General features: G+C 38.9%; 1 protein-coding gene across 11 annotated transcripts in view; it reads right to left on the bottom strand.

Moving 5' to 3' along the window:
- The window catches only part of UTRN (utrophin), a 508091-nt gene that overhangs the window by 140050 nt on the left and 348699 nt on the right, over positions 1–19342 (bottom strand). For all 11 annotated transcript variants that reach the window (XM_089922090.1, XM_089922091.1, XM_089922085.1 and 8 more), the window contains one exon: positions 18617–18789. In XM_089922090.1, coding sequence (XP_089778216.1) covers positions 18617–18789 — 173 coding nt within the window. The remainder of the gene's footprint in view (positions 1–18616; positions 18790–19342) is intronic.

Genomic DNA, 19342 nt, shown 5'->3' with positions numbered 1-19342 from the left:
CCCACTTCCACAAAATTGCTCCTTTACTGAGTGATATGAAACAAATCAACCAAGCACAGCAACTACTGCCCCTCAGACCTATCAGTAATTTCCTTTTTGGACATCTAACCTACTTGAATCTTTGTCTCAAAGCTAATAGCTCTGCTATAGTTCATTCAAACAAATATTTCCCCATTGATCACATTAGGTGGTATTCCCAGCAGTGGATATTCAACAATATCATAAGTCTTGTTTAAAAGTTCATAATGTTTCCCAGAAGAACAACTATGTATCTCTGATCTTTAGTTCATCTCTAATTCCTAAAACAATGACCATAGTCTATCAGCCAATATTCCTGGCTAAAAGAAAAAAATGGGAGTTCTGCATATCTCTAAAATACCATGTGGGCTTACCTGGTGGCGCGGTGGTTGAGAGTCCGCCTGCCGATGCAGGGATTACAGGTTCGTGCCCTGGTTCGGGAAGATCCCACATGCCGCGGAGCGGCTGGACCCGTGATCCATGGCCGCTGAGCCTGAGCGTCCGGAGCCTGTGCTCCGCAACAGGAGAGGCCACAACAGTGAGAGGCCCGCGTACCGCAACTAAAAAATTTAGGAGTACAGGGGCTTTCCTGGTGGAGCAGTGGTTGAGAGTCCGCCTGCCGATGCAGGGGACACGGGCTCATGCCCCGGTCCGGGAAGATCCCACATGCCGCGGAGCGGCTGGGCCCGTGAGCCTTGGCCGCTGAGCCTGCGCGTCCGGAGCCTGTGCTCCGCAACGGGAGAAGCCACAACAGTGAGAGGCCCGCGTACCACAAGAAAAGAAAAGAAAAAAAAAAAGGAGTACAGAAAAAAGTTTGAGGTATCATAATTATAATTTGAAATTCTGTTTTATTCTCTTGTACTTACAGTCTTTTCTGTTCATTCTACAGGTGCTATGATTAACCTCACATTACAAATGCTTTAATGAGATCCTGATTCTGTTTGAGGGCCAGCTTTTCTGTGTTCATACTGATTAATTTTAGGCCAAATATGTCCCTGATAAACAAACTTTTACTTGGCAAAGAACAGAACTAAATAATTTCAAGTATATTAACTGAAAATTCTCTCTTCCAGTTACAAAGCATTTTGTCCTCAGTATATTTGACTGAGTTGGTGCAATTTCTTTCCAGTATTTTTAAATCCAAAAAATAAATACTGGACTTCCCAGGTGGCACAGTGGTTAAGAATCCACCTGCCAATGCAGGGGACATGGGTTCGACCCCTGGTCTGGGAAGATCCCGCATGCCGTGCAGCAACTAAGCCTGTGCACCACAACTACTGAGCCTGCGGTCTAGAGCCCGCGAACACAACTACTGAGCCCGTGCGCCACAACTACTGAAGCCTGCACCCCTAGAACCTGTGCTCTGCAACAAGAGAAGCCACCACAATGAAAAGCCTGCACACCGCAATGAAGAGTAGACCCCACTCGCCGCAACTAGAGAAAAGTACACACGCAGCAACAAAGACCCAACGCAGTCAATAAATAAATAAATAAATAAAATATTTAAAAATAATGAATATTGATAAATAAATAACAGCTAGAAATCAGAAGTCTTTAGTCAATCAAGAAGTGCTTGAGTGTCTTTGTGTGCAAAACACTTATGCACACACCCTGACCTCTTATTTCAGATTATTTGATCCTGCATCTTCAATGTCTATAGTTTAACTCTTTAATCAATAACCAAACCAGACATTACATTCCTATGACATCTATTTACACACTCATTGTATTGAAGAACATGATAATGTCTTTTCCAATGCAGTTTACTTTTTGACTGCACAGAAATAATGAAATTGATCATTGAGATCTATGGCATTCAGCATTGAAGAACTATTTATAAAGATGAAGGCAATACTCTTTTCAGCGAGATACTAAAGGGACTTCGAAATAAAAAAGATAACATTGGTCTATGTGCTTCTCTAGATCTTTCTTTTTCCATAGTAAAAAGCAAACTGATGTGACAGAATCTCTGCCGGGAAAATCTGTTCTGGTTATTCTCCGACAGATTATATATATGTGTTTGGTGGATTACTACCATATGCCCAAATAAAAGCATGCTTCTGTAGTAGCCTTCAGTGTCCTAGTTTCAATTTAATTCTTTCATCTTTCAAGATGAAAGCCTTTTCCTGGGCACTGGGTTGAATGCTTTGCAAAAAGAAACCTTACATTTGTGTTTGGTATAGTTGTACTTTTTCAGTTTTACTTGAAACATTCTGAGGCTTATATTTCCCCAAGATTACAGTTAAGCAGTCATCAATCATGCTTTCAGAATCTTCACTTAAAACGTTGCTTTATCTAACACATATCTGTGGGCACTCACATTTTGGATAAGAGACTTTATTATCCTCTCATCTGCTTCAGTTCATTCTTTGGGTACCTGACATGTGCAAAGCAATAGATACTTTCATTGCATGTATTAGCAACTCAGGGTGATGTCTACTTCAGAAAATGCTTCACACAAGTTAATTCTTTTTAGATTGAGTCATCTATTTTACAACTCTCTAAACATTTTTAAATGACCAGTTATTTTTAAAACTATAATATGAAAACTTTTTGAACATAAACATCCATAAAAATGGCACCTCATCATTTAAATATTGTAGAAAAGGAACGATAGAGAAAACTATGTATTAATATCTATTTTAAATCACCAAAAGCCTCTACCTTTCATGTTTCTTCAAAGAAGTTTTTATCCCTTCTCCCAAAGTACAGATACAAAAAAAAGAGAGCAGATCAATCTAGCCCGACTTCCGGGAAGATGGCGGAAGAGTAAGACGCGGAGATCACCTTCCTCCCCAAGAATACACCAGAAATACATCTACACGTGGAACAACTCCTACAGAGCACCTACTGAATGCTGGCAGAAGACCTCAGACCTCCCAAAAGGCAAGAAACCCCCCACGTACCTGGGTAGGGCAAAAGAAAAAAATAAACAGAGACAAAAGGATAGGGACGGGTCCTGCACCAGCGGGAGGGAGCTGTGAAGGAGGAAAAGTGTCCACACACTAGGAAGCCCCTTCGCAGGCGGAGACTGCGGGTGGCGGAGTGGGGGAGCTTCGGAGCCGCGGAGAAGAGCACAGAAACAGGGGTGTGGAGGGCAAAGCGGAGAGATTCCAGCGCAGAGGATTAGGGCCGACCGGCACTCACCAGCCGAGAGGCTTGTTTGCTCACCCGCCGGGGCGGGCGGGGGCTGGGAGCTGAGGCTCCGGCTTCAGTCGGAGCGCCGGAAGAGGACTGGGGTTGGCGGCGTGAACACAGCCTGCAGGGCGTTAGTGCGCCGCGGCTAGCCGGGAGGGAGGCCGGGGAAAAGTCTGGACCTGCCAAAGAGGCAAGAGACTTTTCTTCCCTCTTTATTTCCTGGTGCGCGAGGAGAGGGGATTGAGAACGCTGCTTGGGGGAGTTCCAGAGACGGGCGCGAGCCGCTGCTAAAAGTGCGCACCCCAGAGACGGACATGGGACGCTAGGGCCGCTGCTGCCGCCACCGGGAAGCCTGTGTGCTAACACAGGTCACTATCCACACCCCCCTTCCGGGGAGCCTGTGCAGCCCGCCACTGCCGGGGTCCCGGGATCCAGGGACAACTCCCCCGGGAGAACGCACGGCGCGCCTCAGGCTGGCAACGTCACGCCGGCCTGTGCCGCCGCAGGCCCGCCCCCGCACTCCGTGACCCTCCCTACCCCCAGGCCTGAGTGAGCCAGAGCCTCCGAATCAGCGGCTCCTTTAACCCCGTCCTGTCTGAGCAAAGAACAGACGCCCTCTGGCGACCTACACGCACAGGCGGGGCCAAATCCAAAGCTGAGCCCCTGGGAGCTGTGAGAACAAAGAAGAGAAAGGGAAATCTCTCCCAGCAGCCTCAGAAGCAGCGGATTAAAGCTCCACAGTCAACTTGATGTACCCTGTATCTGTGGAACACATGAATAGACAATGAATCATCCCAAATTAAGGAGCCGTGTGGATGAAAGGCTCTTGGTGCTGCAGCCAGGAGTTAGTGCTGTGCCTCTGAGGTGGGAGAGCCAACTTCAGGACACTGGTCCACAAGAGGCCTCCCAGCTGCATATAATATCAAACGGCGAAAATCTCCCAGAGATCTACATCTCAACGCCAGCACCCAGCTTCACTCAACGACCAGCAAGCTACAGTGCTGGACACCCTATGCCAAACAACTAGCAAGACAGGAACACAACCCCACCCATTTAGCAGAGAGGCTGCCCAAAATCATAGTAAGTCTACAGACACCCCAAAACACACCACCAGACGTGGACCTGCCCACCAGAAAGACAAGATCCAGCCTCATCCACTAGAACACAGGCACTAGTACCCTCCACCAGGAAGCCTACACAACCCACTGAACCAACCTTAGCCACTGGGGACAGATACTAAAAACAACAGGAACTACGAAGCTTTAGCCTGCAAAAAGGGGACCCCAAACACAGTAAGATAAGCAAAATGAGAAGACAGAAAAACACACAGCAGATGAAGGAGCAAGATAAAAACCCACCAGACCTAACAAATGAAGAGGAAATAGGCAGTCTACCTGAAAAAGAATTCAGAATAATGATAGTAAAGATGATCCAAAATCTTGGAAATAGAATAGACAAAATGCAAGAAACCGTTAACAAGGACCTAGAAGAACTAAAGATGAAACAAACAATGATGAACAACACAATAAATGAAATGAAAAATACTCTAGATGGGATCAATAGCAGAATAACTGAGGCAGAAGAACGGATAAGTGACCTGGAAGATAAAATAGTGGAAATAACTAATGCAGAGCAGAATAAAGAAAAAAGAATGAAAAGAACTGAGGACAGTCTCAGAGACCTCTGGGACAACATTAAACGCACCAACATTCGAATTATAGGGGTTCCAGAAGAAGAAGAGAAAAAGAAAGGGACCGAGAAAATATTTGAAGAGATTATAGTTGAAAACTTCCCTAATATGGGAAAGGAAATAGTTAATCAGGTCCAGGAAGCACAGAGAGTCCCATACAGGATAAATCCAAGGAGAAATACGCCAAGACACATATTAATCAAACTGTCAAAAATTAAATACAAAGAAAGCATATTAAAAGCAGCAAGGGAAAAACAACAAATAACACACAAGGGAATCCCAATAAGGTTAACAGCTGATCTTTCAGCAGAAACTCTGCAAGCCAGAAGGGAGTGGCAGGACATATTGAAAGTGTTGAAGGAGAAAAACCGGCAACCAAGATTACTCTACCCAGCAAGGATCTCATTCAGATTTGATGGAGAAATTAAAACCTTTACAGACAAGCAAAAGCTGAGAGAGTTCAGCACCACCAAACCAGCTCTACAACAACTGCTAAAGGAACTTCTCTAGGCAAGAAACACAAAAGAAGGAAAAGACCTACAATAACGAACCCAAAACAATTAAGAAAATGGGAATGGGAACATACATATCGATAATTACCTTAAACGTAAATGGACTAAATGCTCCCACCAAAGGACACAGATTGGCTGAATGGATACAAAAACAAGACGCATATATTTACTGTCTACAAGAGACCCACTTCAGACCTAGAGACACATACAGACTGAAAGTAAGGGGATGGAAAAAGGTATTTAATGCAAATGGAAACCAAGAGAAAGCTGGAGTAGCAATTCTCATATCAGACAAAATAGACTTTAAAATAAAGACTATTAGAAGAGACAAAGAAGGACACTACATAATGATCAAGGGATCGATCCAAGAAGAAGATATAACAATTGTAAATGTTTATGCACCCAATAGAGGAGCACCTCAATACATAAGGCAAATACTAACAGCCATAAAAGGGGAAATTGACAGTAACACATTCATAGTAGGGGACTTTAACACCCCACTTTCACCAATGCACAGATCATCCAAAATGAAAATAAATAAGGAAACACAAGCTTTAAATGATACATTAAACAAGATGGACTTAATTGATATTTATAGGACATTCCATCCAAAAACAACAGAATACACATTTTTCTCAAGTGCTCATGGAACATTCTCCAGGATAGATCATATCTTGGGTCACAAATCAAGCCTTGGTAAATTTAAGAAAACTGAAATTGTATCAAGTATCTTTTCCGACCACAACGCTATGAGACTTGATATCAATTACAGGAAAAGATCTGTAAAAAATACAAACACATGGAGGCTAAACAATACACTACTTAATAACGAAGTGATCACTGAAGAAATCAAAAAATACCTAGAAACAAATGACAATGGAGACACGACGACTCAAAATCTATGGGATGCAGCAAAAGCAGTTCTAAGAGGGAAGTTTATAGCAATACAATCCTACCTTAAGAAACAGGAAACATCTCGAATAAACAACCTAACCTTGCACCTAAAGCAATTAGAGAAAGAAGAACAAAAAAACCCCAAAGTTAGCAGAAGGAAAGAAATCATAAAAATCAGATCAGAAATAAATGAAAAGGAAATGAAGGAAACGATAGCAAAGATTAATAAAACTAAAAGCTGGTTCTTTGAAAGGATAAACAAAATTGATTAAACATTAGCCAGACTCATCAAGAAAAAAAGGGAGAAGACTCAAATCAATAGAATTAGAAATGAAAAAGGAGAAGTAACAACTGACACTGCAGAAATACAAAAGATCATGAGAGATTACTACTAGCAACTCTATGCCAATAAAATGGACAACCTGGAAGAAATGGACAAATTCTTAGAAAGGCACAGCCTGCCAAGACTGAATCAGGAAGAAATAGAAAGTATGAACAGACCAATCACAAGCACTGAAATTGAAACTGTGATTAAAAATCTTCCAACAAGCAAAAGCCCAGGACCAGATGGCTTCACAGGCGAATTCTATCAAACATTTAGAGAAGAGCTATCACCTATCCTTCTCAAACTCTTCCAAAATATAGCAGAGGGAGGAACACTCCCCAACTCATTCTACGAGGCCACCATCACCCTGATACCAAAACCAGACAAGGATGTCACAAAGAAAGAAAACTACAGGCCAATATCACTGATGAACATAGATGCAAAAATCCTGAACAAAATACTAGCAAACAGAATCCAACAGCACATTAAATGGATCATACACCATGATCAAGTGGGGTTTATTCCAGGAATGCAAGGATTCTTCAATATATGCAAATCAATCAACGTGATACACCATATTAACAGATTGAAGGAGAAAAACCATATGATCATCTCAATAGATGCAGAGAAAGCTTTTGACAAAATTCAACACCCATTTATGATAAAAACCCTGCAGAAAGTAGGCATAGAGGGAACTTTCCTCAACATAATAAAGGCCATATATGACAAACCCACAGTCAACATCGTCCTCAATGGTGAAAAGCTGAAAGCATTTCCACTAAGATCAGGAACAAGACAAGGTTGCCTACTCTCACCACTCTTATTCAACATAGGTTTGGAAGTTTTAGCCACAGCAATCAGAGAAGAAAAGGAAATAAAAGGAATCCAAATCGGAAAAGAAGAAGTAAAGCTGTCACTCTTTGCAGATGACATGATACTATACATAGAGAATCCTAAAGATGCTACCAGAAAACTACCAGAGCTAATCAGTGAATTTGGTAAAGTAGCAGGATACAAAATTAATGCACAGAAATCTCTGGCATTCCTATACACTAAGGATGAAAAATCTGAAAGTGAAATCAAGAAAACACTCCCATTTACCACTGCAACAAAAAGAATAAAATATCTAGGAATAAACCTACCTAAGGAGACAAAAGACCTGTATGCAGAAAATTATAAGACACTGATGAAAGAAATTAAAGATGATACAAATAGATGGAGAGATATACCATGTTCTTGGATTGGTAGAATCAACATTGTGAAAATGACTCTACTACCCAAAGCAATCTACAGGTTCAATGCAATCCCTATCAAACTACCACTGGCATTTTTCACAGAACTAGAACAAAAAATTTCACAATTTGTATGGAAACACAAAAGACCCTGAATAGCCAAAGCAATCTTGAGAACAAAAAACGGAGCTGGAGGAATCAGGCTTCCTGACTTCAGATTATACTACAAAGCTACAGTAATCAAGACAGTATGGTACTGGCACAAAAACAGAAATATAGATCAATGGAACAGGACAGAAAGCCCAGAGATAAACCCACGCACATATGGTCACCTTATCTTTGATAAAGGAGGCAGGAATGTACAGTGGAGAAAGGACAGCCTCTTCAATAAGTGGTGCTGGGAAAACTGGACAGCTACATGTAAAAGTATGAGATTGATCACTCCCTAGCACCACACACAAAAATAAGCTCAAAATGGATTAAAGACCTAAATGCAAGGCCAGAAACTATCAAACTCTTAGAGGAAAACATAGGCAGGAGCACATATGGTCACCTTATCTTTGATAAAGGAGGCAGGAATGTACAGTGGAGAAAGGACAGCCTCTTCAATAAGTGGTGCTGGGAAAACTGGACAGCTACATGTAAAAGTATGAGATTGATCACTCCCTAGCACCACACACAAAAATAAGCTCAAAATGGATTAAAGACCTAAATGCAAGGCCAGAAACTATCAAACTCTTAGAGGAAAACATAGGCAGGACACTCTATGACATAAATCACAGCAAGGTCCTTTTTGACCCATCTCCTAGAGAAATGGAAATAAAAACAAAAATAAACAAATGGGACCTAATGAAACTTAAAAGCTTTTGCGCAGCAAAGGAAACCATAAACAAGACCAAAAGACAACCCTCAGAATGGGAGAAAATATTTGCAAATGAAGCAACTGACAAAGGATTAATCTCCAAAATTTATAAGCAGCTCATGCAGCTTAATAACAAAAAAACAAACAACCCAATCCAAAAATGGGCAGAAGACCTAAATAGACATTTCTCCAAAGAGATATACAGACTGCCAACAAACACATGAAAGAATGCTCAACATCACTAATCATTAGAGAAATGCAAATCAAAAATACAATGAGATATCATCTCACACCAGTCAGAATGGCCATCATGAAAAAATCTAGAAACAATAAATGCTGGAGAGGGTGTGGAGAAAAGGGAACCTTCTTACACTGTTGGTGGGAATGTAAATTGATACAGCCACTGTGGAGAACAGTATGGAGGTTCCTTAAAAAACTACAAATAGAACTACCATATGACCCAGCAATCCCACTACTGGGCATATACCCTGAGAAAACCATAATTCAAAAAGAGTCATGTACCAAAATGTTCATTGCAGCTCTATTTACAATAGCCCAGAGATGGAAACAACCTAAGTGTCCATCGTCGGATGAATGGATAAAGAAGATGTGGCACATATATACAATGGAATATTACTCAGCCATAAAAAGAAACGAAATTGAGGTATTTGTAATGAGGTGGATAGACCTAGAGTCTGTCATACAGAGTGAAGTAAGTCAGAAAGAGAGAGATAAATACCGTATGCTAACACATATATATGGAATTTAAGAAAAAAAAATGTCATGAAAAACCTAGGGGTGAAACAGGAATAAAGACACAGACTTACTAGAGAATGGACTTGAGGCTATGGGGAGGGGGAAGGGTAAACTGTGACAAAGCGAGAGAGAGGCATGGACATATATACACTACGAAACGTAAGGTAGATAGCTAGTGGGAAGCAGCCGCATAGCACAGGGAGATCAGCTCGGTGCTTTGTGACCGCCTGGAGGGGTGGGATAGGGAGGGTGGGAGGGAGGGAGACGCAAGCGGGAAGAGATATGGGAACATATGTATATATATAACTGATTCATTTTGTTGTGAAGCTGAAGCTAACATACCATTGTAAAGCAATTATACTCCAAAAAGATGTTAAAATGAAAAAACAAACAAACAAACAAGCAAACAACAAAAAAAAAAAAACAAAAAAGAGAGCAAACAGTGTGAATGAGTAAGAGGAGCATTTATTAAAATAAAATACAGTTTTTCATTTTTTCAATAAAGTGAAACATCTATGGAGCGCCCACTCTGATATCAGGCACTACACTGGTTCAGAAATAGAAGGTTCTAGGGTCAAGTGAGGAGGAAGACAAGTAAACCAAATATACTCTGAGATAGGAAACCTCACAATAACTCTCTGAGCCAACTACAGCTCAGAGAAGGAAGAAGTTGCTCAGGAAGCCATGGTTCGAATCTGGAATCCCCACTAAATTCTAATCTCTTTCCACTATGTTGCTCTCATCATGGACAGCACTTAAGAGGGCAGATAGAAACTGCCAAGGTATATTTGTAGACAAGTGAAGATACATTTGAAAAGTGGTAGGTCTGCCAAAGAATTTGATGACTCAAATTAAGAGGAGTAAAGATATACTATCCCCTATTGTGTAAGGAAGAAATGCACAGAATTAAATACCCACGTTGGCATTCTTACTACAAAGAAACTTTTATTTTATGGTAAAACCCATAGACTACAAATTGAGTTATAGTGAAAGAAAATACCTTCATTAGTGCAAGAATAACCAGTAACATTAAAAGGGGATTATTTCTGCTCCCAGAAAAGGAATTAAGACTGACTAGGGGAAAAAAGTAGAGTCCTCAGAATTCAGTTTGTTCTGAAAAGAACACCAAAGCTGTGCTTCCAATATTGTAGCCACCAGCAATATGTGCCTATTTCAATTTAAAGCTTCAGTTAACTAAAATAAGTAAAATAGGGAATTCAGTTCACCAGTTGCACTAGCCACATTTCAACTGCTCAACATGCCACATATGGCTAGTGGTTACTGTACCAAACAGCGCAGATACAGAACATTTCCATCATTGTAGAAAGTTCTACCGAAAAGCACTGAGCCAGAGGAAAACAAGAAGGAAAGCTGCAGAATTTTCCTCTATGAGATCTGAGAAAAAATTTTTTAGAAGTTTTACAATATGGTTAGCAAAATCAACTACCTAAAGTTAAAAGTGGTGTCAATGACATTGTAAAAGTGTGATAACGTTAGATGTAATGATGATGTTAAAGGTTAATCTCCTCTAAGGGCCTCTAAAAAGGTGCTCTGAATCTTTAAGAGGCTCATAAAAGAAAGGGAAGATAGAATTTTATCTTTGAACCCTGTTTTCATTAGATTTGAGAATTTCACTGGCCTTTGAAACCGTAAGTTAATAAGGATCCATATTAAACATTAACATATTAAACATTAAGGTGATAAGTGGATATTTAATTAACATAATCCTAAATTATACAAATTTAACATATAAGTTTCAGCCATGGCCTTCACATTACTGAATTTATTAGTAATTTCCAATTCACATTTTTCCAGGGAGTAAAAAACATTGTTAAAAGTTCCTAAGAGCCTATCTTCTAGCTCAGGTTTCAAATCACTATCTTTGCTTATATCGATCTAAGTGGAATACAGACTTGTATGTATTGTTTTTTGATTGCAAAAGAATAGTTGGTAAATTAGATTTCCGTATTTTAAAAGTGTGATCAAAGTTATCCAAAAAGGGACTTCCCTGGTGGTCCAGCAGTAAAGAATCGGCCTTCCAATGCAGGGGACACAGGTTCGATCCCTGGTCAGGGAACTGGGATCCCACATGCCGCGGGGCAACTAAGCCCGTGCGCCACAGCTACTGAGCTCACGCACCTTAATGAGAGAGCCTGTGTGCTCTGGAACCCTTGCGCCACAACTACAGAGCCTGCACGCCACAACTAGAGAGAAGCCCACGTGCCACAGCGAAAGATCCCACAAGCCTCAACGAAAATCCTGCGTGCTGCAACTAAGACCCAACGCACCCAAAAATATAGATAAATAAAAAATAAAAAAGTTAACCGAAAAGACTGGAAAATAGTACTTAAGATATTAACCCAAGGCTTTGAGTCACATGTAATTCCGTAGTTCCAATGATCACGCCGTGGTCAATGGAGGTAACGTCAAGCATTTCATGTAGACACAGTGAATGTTCAATAAATATTAGCCGTTATTATGATCTTTGACAGATAGTCTCTTTTCTAAAAATGATGATAAAGTGCAGCAAATATTCCCGGCCATGACAATACTGATTTTAGCACAATGAAAGCACAATTTGAAATACAGAATGCACAGAAGGGACATCTATCTGATGGCCTTATTCTCAGAAAAGAATGAAGCAAGGCTGCATGCAGAGAGGGAGATTTCGAGAGGTTTTGGGAGCCAATGAGGAATCGAAATCTTTAAAAGTTAGGGATAGTGGTGATTATGATAGAAAATCATTCAGAATTGCAATAGCAATTCTAAGTAGAAACTGTCAAGTCTCAGTTGAAGAAATGTTATCATTTTTCACTTTCCAGTGCAACACTAGGAAGCCCAGAATTTAGATCAGGGGATAGGGAGGGTATGATTATCAGAGCATCAGCGATTGGAAAAGCAGACAGGAATTTCAAGGGGGAGAGGAATTTCAAGGTCCTGACATTACTGAAATGGTTTATAATGAAATCCAAGCTGGGTAGATGGGGTTGATGAAATCTGAAAAGTGGAAGGGTTTAAGCAACTAAAGATAAGGAGAAAGGTGTGTAGGTTTGGGAAGATGAAGGAAAAATAAAAAGAAAGCTAGGAATTCCTCAGTTGAAAATATCAGAGGATGTGCATTTTAAAACAATCTAGTTAGAATATTGTAGACAAATTATATATATAGAATAAAACTGCAAAATTAGGGGATAGTATATAGGTGGTCCTGGTACATATGAAGCTAATGAAAGAAGGTCCTCTTCATAAAATCCATAACTTTAATGTGAAGGAGAGTTGTTTTACTGATGATGTTCTAAACAATCCTGATTTGCTAAAACAGGGCTCTTCTCCAACTAACGTGGCAAAATCAGTGGCACTCAGATGTGCATGGCCAGGTGGGATGTAAAAAAATAAAATGTGTGCTCTGAAAACAATTTGCCCCGGTCTCCTGAGATTGCTCATCCCAGGGATGCCAAGATAACATGGGATGTCAACTAAGTCCTAGGCCTGGGCAGATCTATCGGGCTTAGAAACAAAATAGGGATAAAAGCATTTAGAGATAAAGTAAGAAGAAACTGAGAAGTCAAAATATACAGTTATCAGTAGAGATGTCGACACCAAGGATGATAAGTGAGGAAAAGATGCAGAATAAAAAGGAAGTCAGAAGCTCAAATCAATGAGTAAAGTAGAAGAGTGTCCTATACATCAGGAGGAAGCAGGAATAAGATGATGAGAGGGTAAAATAATAGATGTATCCACTTCTAACGACAAGCTGTTGAGAGATGGAGAAGCAATGCTTAAGAAATAGCAGTGAGGCTGCCAACTTTCCTTCTTATCCCTGTGCGCAGGCTGCTGTTCAGCCAGTGTCTGCTGGCGCCATACTGGGAGTTTATGGCTAGCATTCTACTTGGTGTCCATAGTAGCTGTTAAATATTCAGAATGTTCCTGTTGACTGCCAGGTGAGGAAAATGGGAAAACTGAACTCTATTAAAGAGTGTTTCAAGTAAAGCAGGCAATTAAGGGGACAGTCAACTTTCAATTATAGAGAAGAGTGATGGGAGAGTTTAAACAAATATTAAAGACATAGGAGAATTTGTTCACAATAGAAGCCAGTGCAAGTGTAGACTATACTTTAAAGGAATGAGAGGAAAGAACAGAGGAACAGGAATTCATAGTGCACTCAGCAAGCAACATTTTCAGTAAGGACTGAAGGAGGCAGCTGGCTGTGTGGGAAGTTACTTCACGTTTTTGTTAATGAGAACACCTCCACACCTCAGCTCCTTGGGAAGGGGTTTTCTCACTAGGTACATTCCTGGCCTCTTCTCCACCCTTTCACTCTCTCTGTCCCTGTAGAGGTAGAGTGAGGAATCTGATTTGTAGATTTGGGGAATAACTTGATCTACTTAGCTCAGCTCACTCTTGCCTTTTGAGAACAAGTCTGCAGAGACTGAGTTCTTTTCTACTCTTCCATGCAGGGTTTCCCACATGGGAGGCCACATTCTCCAGTGACTGCTGGGAATTCTGCCTACTTCTGGAGTCCGGTTAACAGCCCCATTTAGCTCTTACTCTAAGCACCTCCTTCAGCCTAGCCTCTGTCAGTAATTAACATGACACTGTTGTTCTCACTTGTCCTTACTTTTGTTTCCTATTTCTTCTGAATCCAGCCAAGAAAGAGGGATGCTACTTGTTGGGGACCTTCTCAGAAATTCCCAATATTAGTGACTAAGAAACAAGACGGGGTAGGGAGAATTTCTATGTCTTCTGGACTAATTAGTTCCAAACATAATGGTAATCAATGAGAGTAATAATAATAGTTAACAATTATTTAGTGCTTACCATGTGCCACTGTTTTAGGTACTTTATAAAGGCTAATTAAATCAACTATTCATGATGACTCTATGAGGAAGTTACTCCTATTATCCCTATTTTGCACAGGAGGAAATACATATTGGCCAAGTAACCTCCCCGCAGTGTCACAGCTGCCAAGGAACAAAACTAGTGTTTAAACTTACTAGGCAGTCTAGCTCCAGAGTAGTAAATGCATCCTGTACCACTTCTCTCTGAGGTGTGCTTACTATATGAGGGCCCATTACTAAGAATAATAAACCATTTTATCATTTTTTTAATTGCGATATAATTGACATATAACATTAGTGTCAGGTGTACAACATAGTGATTCAATGTTTTTATTGATTACACTCCATACAGTTATTATAAAATTTTGACTATATTCCCTGTTTTGTACATTGCATCCTTGAAACTTATTTGTTTTATACCTTAATTCCCTTCACCTATGTTGCCCCTCCCCCACTCCCCTCTGGTAACCGCTAGTTTGTTCTCTGTATCTGTGAGTCTGTTTCTGTTTTGTTATATTTGTTCAATTGTTTAATTTTCTAGATTCCACATGTAAGTGAAAATATACAGTATTTGTCTTTGTCTTACTTATTTCAGTAAGTATAATACCCTCCAGGTCCATCCATGCTGTCACAAATGGTAAAATGTCATTCTTTTTTTTATGGCTAATATTCCATTATATATATATATATATATATATATATATATATATGTATATATACACACACATATATATACAAACACATATATATACATATATACGCATATATATAAATATTCCATTGTATGTGTATATACATATATATATATATATACATATACATATAAAATCTTCTTTATGCATTCAACTGTTGATGAACAGTTGCAGACTGTTTCCATGTCATGGCTACTGTAAATAACGGTGCTATGAACACTGGGGTGCATATATCTTTTCAAAGCAGTGTTTTCATTTTCTTTGTCTCAATACCCAAAGCGACTGTAATCACAATAGTATGGTACTGGCACAGAAACAGAAGCATAGATCAATGGAACAGAATAGACAGCCCAGAAATAAGCCCATGCACATATGGTCAATTAAATCTACAACAAAAGAGGGAAGACTACACAATGGGGAAAAGACAGTCTCTTCAATAAGTAATGTTGGGAAAACTGGACAGCTACAAGTGAAAAAATGAAACTAGACCATTTTCTCACACCGTATACAAAAATAAACTCAAAATGGATTAAAGACTTAAATGTAAGACCTGAAAACATAAAACTCCTAGAAGAAAACATCTATGCAGTACACTCTTTGTTGGTCTTAGCAATATATATATATATATATTTTTTGCATTTGTCTCCTTAGGCAAAGGCAACAAAAGCAAAAATAAAGGAATGGGATCTAATCAAACTAAAAAATTTTTGCACAGAGAAGGAAACCATCAACAAAATGGAAAGGTAATCTACCGAATGGGAAAAGATATTTGCCTATGATATGTCCCATAAGGGGTTAATACCCCAAATATATAAAGAACTCACACAACTCAATACAAAAACAAACAATCTGACTTAAAAATGGGCAGAGAACCTGATAGGCATTTTTCGAAAGAAGACATACAGATGTCCAACAGACACATGAAAATATGCTCAACATAGAGGAAAATCATCAGGAAAATGCAAATCAAATCCACAATGAGATATCACCTCACAACTTTCAGAATAGCTATGGTCAAAAAGACAAGAAATAACAAGTGTTGGTGAGGACATGGAGAAAAGGGAACCCTTGTGCACTGTTGGTGGGAATGTAAAATGGTGCAGCAACTATGGAAAACAGTTTAACGGTACTTCAAAAAATTAAAAATAGAACTATCATACGATCCAGCAATTCCACTCTTGGGTATTTCTCTGAAAGGGTCTCTTCACAGCTCTCCTTGTCTTTAGAACTTTTCTCATCTAATAATGCACTCTCCATAATTGTGTGGGAGGGATATTTCCAAAGCTTAAGTCTAATCATGCCACCTGAAAATTTTCAAATTCCATTACCAGTGGAATGGAGCATGGTACACACAGGTGTTCCATGATTTGTGTCTTACCTCCCTCCTCACCTTTTTCTCTAGTCACCGTCTTTCCCCTCTACATCACCAGCAAATTCTATTCTCAGTCAGACTGAACTTCTTAACTGCTCCATGAAAACACAGTGTTATTTCTGGCCTCCTGCTTAGATATCTTTCTCCAATCCTCATCCAGTCCATCTGGGGAAAACTATACACCTTTCAAGGCTCAGCTTAGTTATCATCTCTTTCATGAAGCCTTTGATGATCATCTGAAGTGAAAGTTACCACTTCCTCCTTTGGACCCATCTTAGCCTGAAGAGAACTGTGAACCCCCTAGGGGTAGGGGCCATATCTTATTTATGATTCACAATGCCTTAAACCTAGAAGTAAGTTCTTATTAAATGCTTGAATCTCTAGAAATGAGTAATGAGACTAAAAATTATTTTAATTTATTATCACATTACTAACACATTTTACTGGAACGTATGATTTGTCTTGATCCAGAAGCCCATTGGCAAAAGCTTATTCCCCCATCTTCTAAAAATAACATTATTTATTAGATATTATTCCAACTATAGCTTATGAGTTCTTTCTTTCCAGGTTAGAAAAAAAAAAATGTGACTTGACAGGCTTAGGCGATAAAGGCCAGGAAAGGTCAAAGATTTTTTTTGTCTTCATTAAATTCTCCTTCCTGAAGAACTCATCCTCCAAACTCTCAAAATTCCAGCACCATGTACACAGTCTTCACCAGGGCCAGGCCTGTGGCTTTTAGCTTGTTACACTAGTTGGGTTTGTTAGAACCTCAGTGAATGTTTTCTACTATGTTAACACTTTAAATCTTTTTATTTATTTATATTTATGGGGAACAGAAAGGTGAAACCCAATGGGGTCTGGCCAGTTGAAAATTCAATTTTAAGCAATCACAAGTATATTCTCTCACTATACAATACTCCCTAATTTTCCTCTCTAACTAAAAAAGAGTAGTTGGTTGATAATGTCCAACAGGATCTTTACAGAGGTTTCCATAGTCATGCTACATTACCCCCTTCTTTAAGTGTAAAAAGAAGTGCAAATATCCCTTTATGAGCCCCAGAAGAATAAAAGCCTTTCAGGATTTCTCTTCAGAAGGAAAATTTTTTTAAAAATTCATTCACAGTAAATAATCCGCAAAAGATTTCTGCTCTCCATGAAGTAGTCTATAAAATGCAGGAACCAGTTGAAGCAGATCCACTGAACCCCTTTATGTAAGAAAAAATAAACTAGATGCTACATTAGACAGAAATTACATAGACTAAGGAACTATCAGATTACCCCATTCAATCTTCACAGCAATCATGTGGGTTAAATATTTATATTTTGATTTTGTAAATGAGAAAACCAAGGCTCAGAGAGACTAAGTGACTTGCCCAAGTCAAATTCAAGTCAAATTCAAGACCATTTGGTTTAAGACTGTACATTTTTCAATACATCATACCGTTTCTGAACTTTAAGATTTAAGAACTGACCTAGGTGCAAGATCCAAGTCTTTCTACCAACATTCATGTTCTTAGTCAGTTTCCACTAAACTCATATCCATTACATATTATCCACCATCTAGTAAACATAATTCTAAAATGTTCTTAACTCCAAGTAATAATATTAATAGCTGTCACAGTAGGTCTTTTTTCAATGTCCTTTCTTAGTCAAATTCTGGTCCTCAAATTCATCCTTATTTACTTTTTACCTTCTCCAAATGGAGACATGAATCATCAGTTATCCATTTTAGTGTCCATAAGTGATATCTAATTTCTAAAAGCACATCTTCAAATTGGACATACAAATTGCTTGACGAAGCAAAACACGTTCATTGCCAAGAGTCAGAAAGATCTAGATTCAAATCCTCGTGTGGCACTTGTTAGCTCAATATCTTGTCAAGTTCTTTATATTCATTAAGCCTCTGTCACCTCATGTAAGAAAGGATTTTACTATTCACCTCACTAGGATTTTTTGAATACTAAATAAAGAAATGTTTGTAAAGATCCTAACACAATACTTGGTTAAGGTAAACACTCAACAACTAGCAGGTATTGGTAAAATCACTAGTATTATTAGGTTTAAAATACGATATGCAAATTTGTGACTAGTCAGGAACAGTTGACAGAGGGCACTGGACATAAATGGAGCTAAAACTGTAACTTTAAAAAAAATTATCTTTGCATTTAAATCTTAAACTATTTCTGAAGAAGTAGCATGCTGGTAAGGCTTCCTGTTCTCTTCCTGATATACAAAAATCATGAAAATCCTCCTCCCCCATTATTTTTATTTTGATACTGACAACGCTGACCTGATACTGGCAGATTTTGCTTTTAAGTCGTTCCATCTTTGGTTCATATCATCCAGTCGATGCTGAAGCATAGTAGCCTCTTCAGAATTTCCCAAAGCTTTTACCATCTTCTGCCTGTTTCCATCAAGGCTTTTAAATATGTCACTGTGGGCATCAATTTCTGCCTGGATGTCCTGAACAGAAAAAGGCAAAGAGATAATGCAAATATTAGGTATTAGTGTCAACATTACTTGGGATTGCTATACAAACTTTACTTTTTTCATATTCCACAAATGAGTTTTTTAAAAGCAAAATAGTTAATTTTAGCTTAAATGATAACAAATTTAAGTGTTTTCACAATTTCTACATTGAAAATAATAGTTTTTAAATCTTTAATAAGACACTGATTTCCCCCATTCTTAAAAACAGAATGTATCAATATTATAATCTAAATTTCATGTATCAGCTAGTTAGATGTTCAAATTCAATGAGAAATTTTTGAAATTTTGTACGACTGTGGCTGCCAAATCACTCAACTTTGCTTAATACCCAAATAAATCCTTTCTCCCCTTTCCACATAGGCAAAACTTCCCTCAAAATATGAAGTTTTACAGAGGTCACTAAGATATTACATAATTAAACTTTCTTTTTACATTTAGACAAACTTACTAATAGTTCGGCCTTTTAATCTAATAAAATTTATTTCTAAAATTTAAAAAAGCATTCTCATAAAAATGTTTATCCTCA

Source organism: Delphinapterus leucas, chromosome 12 (genome assembly GCF_059928025.1).
Source record: "Delphinapterus leucas isolate spDelLeu-1000000601 "Yukka" chromosome 12, BTC_Dleu_Yukka2, whole genome shotgun sequence".
Classification (NCBI taxonomy): domain Eukaryota; kingdom Metazoa; phylum Chordata; class Mammalia; order Artiodactyla; family Monodontidae; genus Delphinapterus; species Delphinapterus leucas.
The sequence above is the reverse complement of the archived record's forward strand: the minus strand, read 5'-3'. Positions and strand labels throughout refer to the sequence as shown.